Source organism: Neopelma chrysocephalum, unplaced genomic scaffold (genome assembly GCF_003984885.1).
Source record: "Neopelma chrysocephalum unplaced genomic scaffold, ASM398488v2 Primary Assembly neopelma1_24, whole genome shotgun sequence".
Taxonomy (NCBI): Eukaryota; Metazoa; Chordata; class Aves; order Passeriformes; family Pipridae; genus Neopelma; species Neopelma chrysocephalum.
Genome location: NW_020897693.1, coordinates 27097730 through 27105785, shown reverse-complemented (window position 1 = coordinate 27105785; position 8056 = coordinate 27097730). Strand labels below are relative to the sequence as shown.

Here is an 8056-nt window from a genome sequence, read left to right as displayed (position 1 = left end):
TAGACTGTAAAATGTTTAAGTTTTATTTGACAAATCCATCCAACTTCTCTGCCTAAACAAAAAATATCAGAAATATTTGAGTATTTCAGTTGCAAGGTAGGCAATTACAGTGGCACCACACCCCAGTAAATTGTCTTCTAACAATAAGTAAATTGGAGATAAACACTAAATACATCTTCCTACGTTAAAAGAGAAAAATGAGTTCTACTTAATCACAGACCACATCTAATGTTGATTTTTAATGCCTTTCAAGAAAATATGAGGTAAGAGGAACAGAAAGTTTTCCTGCAAATGTATAAACTGCCTATTTTTTTTAAGTTAGCATTGGAGTATAAAATCTTATCTTTTCAAACAGCTCCAATGACACTTGCCTAACTAACTACGTACACAATTAGATAAATGTTTTAATTGGTTTCCTAAATAAAACTTAGGCAAACTCCAGTGTGTACATAGTTCAAACTATGACATGGACTAGTTTCATTACTTCTATGAAAATGTCCTAGATCATTCTGTAGCTTACCTTTTAGTTACTACTTTTTAGAAAAATTGAAGAGCCCAGTCATAAAAAGCCACCATGAGGATCACAAAAGCCCACGGAAAGTATGCTGTTTATGATTTTAGTATCTGGGTCAAATAGCAAGAAAGGATACCGAAGATTAAGGATTACAAATTGCCTAAGACATATGAATGATGATGTGAAAATAACTGTGATTATAACAATTGTATGTTTATGCAGCAAAAGTCTGATTCTTGTGCATTAGTAAAATAAAGACTTCTTTATCTCTGGCTTTGAAGATATGAGGGAAAATGAGTAAGCTGTCAGTTTTAATTAATGTTTTGTCATAAATATTGATAGCCCACAGACAACAATTTTATGACTCTTTAGGATTGAGCTAAATATTTATAAATCAGATCCTAAATGTATTAACATAATTCTTTTATAGAAGCTTCGGCTTTTAATAAATTAATATTAAAATGTCTGGGTTACAATAAATGCAACAGAAAAATCTTTCTAAACTGACTGAGTGAATATGAGAGATTTCTTTTCACTTGTTCCACTTTCTGGGTCTACCCTCAAGGCTAGTTTTTTGAAAGCCTTGATATATAATGCTCCTTTTGTTTCAGGTTTCAAAATTAAAACGATAAAATATAAATTCTTACTAATAGAAAACCATGACCTAATATGCCTATATCAGTTAGGACATGGATGCAGTAAAAGCATTCATAGGTCTGATGGGGGTTTCCAAATCCCAGGTGTTTAGTTTTTTTTTTGAGCAAAAAATAATTAAAATAAAACAAAAGACAATAATTTGTAGGTTGCAAGTCCCAGATCTCATTTATTTATAAAGCAATAAATATTAGAAGCACAAACAAATTGCACGGGTGTGTAAACAAACTGTACAATGACTGAAGAGTTCGGGAAGGTTTGCCAGAAGACTCCAAGAAGCACATTGTCGTCATCCTGAGTGGGAAGTAAATTGAGGGGAAAAGTGCTTAGAAGCACTTGCGGTGTACAATGGATGGACCAGCTTCATCATACTCCTGTTTACTGATCCACATTTGCTGGAAGGTGGACAGAGATGCTAGAATGGAGCCACCAATCCAGACAGAGTACTTGCGTTCAGGTGGGGCAATGATCTAGGATAAAGAAAAGCAACAAAATCCTCATTTCTGAACAATGAACCCAAATCATCAATGCTACAAACCACCAGATATTTTCTTAAGTAAGTAAAGAACTTTGCAGTTATACAGTATTGATCCTCAGCAGCTGTTACAATACATGTAATGTTCCTTAAGAAAATATATAACTGTTGGGTTGTTTTAACATCTGCTTCTAACCAACATAATTATTCTGCTTAAATGGAATTTCTGCTCATTTGTCCATCAGCTGTTGATCTTACATTTGAGTTGTTCTTACATCCCAATTTAACGATGTGGACATTTTCTCCATCTTTATCCACATTTCAAAGTACAGAGTCAAATTCCTTACCTTGATCTTCATAGTGCTAGGAGCAAGAGCAGTGATTTCTTTCTGCATGCGATCAGCAATGCCAGGGTACATTGTCGTACCACCTGAGAGGACGTTGTTAGCATACAGATCCTTACGAATATCAATATCACATTTCATGATACTGTTATAGGTAGTTTCATGGATACCAGCGGATTCCATACCTTGAGAAAAAAATAACACAGTAGGTCAGTAAATTATACAAGAGGCCTTCATGAAAAGAAATCTCAGCATTTCTCTTCATCACTAGTATGAACTTCTGTGAATTTTTGTTGTAAAATTATTTACTGATTACTAAGTATTATAGAAAAATACAAGAAATAGAACTACAGAACTGACTTAGAAAATGAAAATTATTTGTTAGAAAAGGTAACAATCATAATGCATGTGTAAAGACAAGGTACACAAAATATACAGTAGGAGAAGAAGTAGACATACGAGATAAACTCATTCGGTATACGGCAATGGAAGGTTATATAGAAGAGAACATGAGTATCAGGTTATGTCAGTCTCACTAAAAAGCATTAGGTGAATATAGTAAAGAATGCAATAAAGACAATGAGAACAGTTGAATTAGAACTAAAGAAGACAATAGTAATTTCATTTCTTTTTCAGTCAACTCAAAATACAGTCTATTCTGCTTAGAAACTTCAAAGCAAGACATAACCATGACATGGAATAAGATAATAGCACTTGACAGTAAGGAAAAAGAAACAAGAAGCAAGTGTTTGTAGGTTGTATTCCAACTTATTAATTTCAACAGGTGCTTCCTGAAAGGGCTGACATTGGATCCACAGTAAGATGTCAGCTGATGAACAACTGCATGTATTGCTCGGGACTTCAGAGTATAAACATTTGCTGTATCCGTCAGCTGCATGCACAAACAGTAAAGCTTATTGACCATGGCAATGTTTAATTACAGTGCATATAAATATACACACACCTTCATTCTGTTTTCTTTCCCTCTCTGGCACTTTACTTCATGGAGTCAGATACTGTTTTGAGTGTAAGCCTTACAAATACAGCACTGAAACGTATTCTTGTCATCGGTGACGCAGAATCATAGAATGTCTTGAGTTGGAAAATACCCATAAAGATGATGGAATTCAACTCCTTAATGATGATACACTAACTGTATGTTTTACCATTAAAAAATTGTGACCCTAAAACCTGAGTTAAAACTTGCAACAAGAGCCCAGAACTCAGCTAATTACCAGATGAGCTCACATCAAGCACATCTTACAGGGACCAAAGGATCTAAATAATTATTTATTTGTGTTTGATTCTGTGCCAAATTTAGATAAGCAGGAAGAGGATTGAGGCACCTTCTAAATCTTCTGATTCATTCGTACCTCCTACAGAAAGGAGAATTTCCTGGGAACACTTACCAATAAAGGATGGCTGGAACAAGGTTTCAGGGCAGCGGAAGCGTTCGTTACCAATTGTGATCACTTGACCATCAGGCAATTCATAGCTCTTTTCCAGAGAGGAGGAAGAGGCAGCAGTGGCCATTTCATTCTCAAAGTCCAGTGCAACATAGCACAATTTCTCTTTGATATCACGAACAATCTCCCGTTCAGCTGCAGATACATGGGAATCAAATCAAGGTTTGGATAAACAAAATACTAGGGAAAGACGGTAGACCAAGAGAGAATAAGGATTTTCACAGCAGAGAAAAGCTTAAGGACTGACCTGTTGTCACAAAGGAGTAGCCACGCTCCGTGAGGATCTTCATGAGGTAGTCAGTCAGATCCCTGCCAGCCAGATCCAGACGCATGATAGCATGAGGCAAAGCATAACCTTCATAAATAGGTACATTGTGGGTGACGCCATCACCAGAATCAAGAACAATACCTGGGAGAGAAATGTCAGAGAGCAACTGGAATCACCTAGCAAATGCTTAGAACCCTTAGGCACAGTATGTAGCAACAAACACAACAAAATTGGGGATTTTCCAGGCAACATGAAGGAGCATCATTCTATTTTAGTCATAAAGATCTTTCTAATTCCTTCTGCCTTTGCTTGCCTGTACGTTCCTGTTTGGTGTGAATTTTTCCACAAAACACTTGATCCATACATATTTTAAGCTAATCCATATGAGCAGTCTTCCACTGCTACTACACTGAGCAGTAAGAATATTTGCAGTAGTCACTGTTTTGATCGAATAATGGGCGTCCTTTGACCCAGTTTAAACCCTTAACCTGGTGTAACACTTGTGTAACTGCAGCATCTCCACAGGGAGGTCTCCTCATTTGTGCCACAACAAGCAGTGGCAGAGTCAGTTCCAGGGTGCCTCTCCCAAAGCAATGCAGATAGGTCCACATTGCTCTTTCCACAGATTATTTCGTACTGGCTTTTCTGCCACTGTTAACATCAATTACTATAAACTAAAAATACCTATTTTTCTGTAAAATTGACTGAGTTACAGTGTGTTTTCTTCCTTTTTGGAGTGGGAAGGAAGAAGAGTTCCTGAAAGGAAATATCTAAGTAGTGTTTATTTGTTTATTTTACCTGTTGTACGACCAGAGGCATACAGGGACAGGACAGCCTGGATTGCCACATACATAGCAGGTACGTTGAAGGTCTCAAACATTATCTGGGTCATCTTTTCACGATTAGCTTTAGGGTTCAAGGGGGCTTCTGTGAGCAAAGTAGGGTGTTCCTCAGGGGCCACACGGAGTTCATTGTAAAAAGTGTGGTGCCAGATCTTTTCCATGTCATCCCAGTTGGTGATGATGCCGTGTTCAATTGGATATTTCAAAGTAAGGATACCTCTTTTGCTCTGAGCTTCATCACCCACATAGGAATCTTTTTGACCCATACCAACCATAACACCCTAAGAGAAGAAAATATGGAAAAGCATTATAGGAGGAAGACAACATCACAGAGGCCAAACAAATACATTGCACTAAACTGACATGAAGTTGTGTCAGGGGAGGTTTAGGTTGGGTATTAGGAAAAGGTTTTTCACTCTGAGGGTGGTTGGGCACTAAAACAGGCTCCCCAGGGCAGTGGTCACAGCACCAAGGCTGACAGAGTTCAAGAAGCATTTTGACAACACTCTCAGGCACACGGTGTTATTCTTGGGGCTGTCCTGTGCAGGGCCAGGAGTTGGACTTCAATGATCCCTGTTGGTCCTTTCCAACTCAAGATATTCTGTGATTCTATAATTCTAACTATGTTATTTTCAAGAAAGGTACAAGCAGTCACACGACAAAAAAGTTGTTTTGGAAAAGAAATTAACATTATTAAAATATTAAGTCAACAGAATTTGATGTTTTCCTTCCATCAGATGAAAGGATTTCCCCCCATTTTTTAATACACCTCTTATTTTCAATTGCTTCTTTCTGGTCCAAAATTTTGACTGAAAATAAAATGCACAATATCACGAGCAGGAAAAGATACAAAGAGAGTTTGTAAAGAGGAAGATACAGAGGGAAATTCAGATCCTATGAAGGAAGATACTCCGTATTACTATGGAGCCTTAGCTGTAATTTGTTCATGATAAAACATAAATTGCAAATGTTTTAATTAAAAAAAAAAAAAGAAGAAAAAAAGAAAAAAGCATTATGAAGTTTACGAACTTTTTACCATGGAAATTGTAGAAGAAAAAGGATATATGGGACAGTAAAACAGGGAAGTTGAGGGAAACGCTGGAGAGACCTGGAAATGCGTTGCTAGTACTATCTCAAAGGTGAGCAAATGAAAGGACAGGGTATGTGGGACAGGACAGACGAACTAGGGAGGGAAGGGGCAAGTGGAGGCGACGCCTGGAGAGAAGGGGAAGGGTCTGTCTTGCCCCGGTCCTGCCCCTGTATTTACCTGGTGCCTCGGGCGGCCGACGATGGACGGGAAAACGGCCCTGGGGGCATCGTCTCCGGCAAAGCCCGCCTTGACCAGCCCCGACCCATTGTCGCACACCAGTGCGGTGGTCTCCTCGTCGTCACACATCTTCGGAAGAAAGCACGGACCTGAAAAATAGCACGGTGGCAAGTTCAGACCCCGGAGCTGCCGCCGGGCCCCAACGAGCCCTCGGGCGGCTCCTCGACGCTCTTCCGCCCGACGTCCCGGAGGGCACCGGCGGTGGCGGTACACGGATTGCTCCGGAGGGAGCGGGAAATTTGACTCGTCTAGGGAGGATGCTCGATGGCTCAGTCACGCTCATGGGCAGAGCTCTAAACATGATGAATCGACCGCTTTCTTCTGCGGGCTTTAAAAGCCGCCCCAGCTTGCAGGACATTCAATTAGGGCGTCATTAGCGGTACCCTCGGGCCGCACAAAGAAACGGGAGGAAAAGCGTTTTAAATGGAAAAGATCTATCCTGCCCAGAATACTTCGCCGGCGGCGAAGCGTCGCGCCCCGTCGGACCGCGGCGGCCGATGCTGCGCAGGGCGCGGCCGGGCACGGGGCAGGCGGTGTCCTCGGCAAAAACAACGTGGAGCCGCCAGGTGCACGGGCCGAGGCCCGGCTGCACCTGCACGACTGGCATCCGCCGCCCGGCGGTGCCTCCCATCCATCCCTTCCCATATTTTCCATCCTGTCCCCTCCCGTCCCATCCAATCCTTCCCTGCGCGCCCCGCTGCTGTCGCGCTACTCACCAGACCAGCACCGGCGGCGGGGGCGCTGCGGAGGAGACCCTGCGTGCTGGGTCGGCGGAGGCACCCCAATTTATACCCCCCCGAGGGTCAGCGTAGGCGAGGGCCGCCGCGGGACGGGGCAGCCGCCTTCTCCTTATTTGGTCGGCTCCGCGCCATTGAGCGGCCGCGCAGCCATGAATGGAGCCCGGCCAGCCCCGGCCGCCCGACCCATGTAAGGCAGCGCGGGGCAGCGTGCCCCCGGCCCGCCGCATGGCCAAATAGGGAGCCCCGCGTAGCCCCCGGGGGTCAGCGCCTCCGGGACCAGAGTAGGGAGGTGCCTCCCGGGCCGCCCTCCCGGCCGCTCCCGCAGCCTGGCTCGGCCCCGGCCCCGTCCGGCGCCCCGCGGGGTCAGCGACCGCCGAGTACCGGCTCAGGTGCAGCCGGGAACGCGGAGCCTTAAACTCTTGATGCTCGGGCTTGGTGGAGGGTGCGAGGGAAGCCTCACGGGTGTTTTCTTCCTCGGCTTTTCATTTTTCCACCAAAAAAAAAGCCATTCGAGTTCCTATTTAATCAACGAGCCATGAGGTTACTTCAGTGCCAACAACTGAGGCTCCTCTCCTGCATGGAGGCAGCAGATGCTGCCTGTATTGCCTTAGGAAAGAGCAGTGCACACTCAATTTCTTTTTAACTTTGATGAGCACATGCAGAAAAAAAATGTCCTTTTCTCCACTTTTGGCTGACATCTATAGCACAAATCATTTATGTTAATATGCATATACCTAAACTCTCCATTTTTGCTCTTTTAATGCACACTAGATCAGTAACAGACAGTGATATGTTTAGGGTGGAGGATGAGATATGGGAAGAGCTTGGACATGAACCAGCTATGGTATTAATGTAATGTGACAGTTGTTTTCCTGCTCAGTTGTTGAAACATCCACATTGATAATTTGTTCCAGTGGTGGAACCTACAAAATCCATGTGTCTTCAGTACTTTTTTTGTTGTTAAAAATAGAATGACTGGAGAAGTATCCTTTGAGTGGGTTTGCCCTGGTATGTGAAGGCAGAGATTGTCAACTTGTGTCCCAGAGAAACTCATTATAACACAGAGTACAGTGTCTTTCAGGAGCTCGTCTTGTAAACTGCACCATGTCTGCCTGTGACACAATGTGGGAAGAAGGGGGAAGAATTGAGGTTTGAGACAGAAGGGAATGGTAAGATGCAAAGGTGAAGAGGGGAACACTCAAATGGATCAACTGCTTAAACACAGGTCCGGTTTATTAGGTGCCATACAAGGGCTGGCATCACAAGGCTATCTACATCTCAAATTAGGTAGAAGAAAAGAGCCTGTGAATGCAACCCAACTTGCAGTCTGGGGGCTTCGAGGGGTGTTGTTGTGAGAGCAATCTTTGCACTGTGATTTGGTTTGGCTCTGACAAAGTGTGCGACAACTTAAAATCATCGACTATTT

The 8056-nt window shown here is 42.8% G+C and overlaps 1 protein-coding gene across 1 annotated transcript; it reads right to left on the bottom strand.

Annotated features, from left to right (window-relative positions):
* Positions 1–1309: 1309 nt before the first annotated feature.
* Positions 1310–6646, bottom strand: ACTC1 (actin, alpha, cardiac muscle 1). Its single transcript, XM_027709191.1, has 7 exons — positions 6607–6646; positions 5831–5979; positions 4520–4844; positions 3701–3862; positions 3397–3588; positions 1991–2172; positions 1310–1638 (listed from the first exon to the last, which is right to left on the bottom strand). Exons 2-7 carry the CDS (start codon positions 5957–5959, stop codon positions 1495–1497), a joined length of 1134 nt encoding a protein of 377 aa, XP_027564992.1. The 5' UTR covers positions 5960–5979; positions 6607–6646; the 3' UTR covers positions 1310–1494.
* Positions 6647–8056: the final 1410 nt, after the last annotated feature.

Excerpts from the sequence above, each read along its gene's own strand:
- ACTC1 (XM_027709191.1), bottom strand. The coding sequence starts at position 5,959 with ATGTGTGACGACGAGGAGACCACCGCACTGGTGTGCGACAATGGGTCG. Across the intron at positions 3,863-4,519 it reads TGCCTCTGGTCGTACAACAG|GTATTGTTCTTGATTCTGGT; the intron begins GTAAAATAAACA and ends TTTCTCTCCCAG. Across the intron at positions 2,173-3,396 it reads GTTCCAGCCATCCTTTATTG|GTATGGAATCCGCTGGTATC; the intron begins GTAAGTGTTCCC and ends TTTTTTCTCAAG.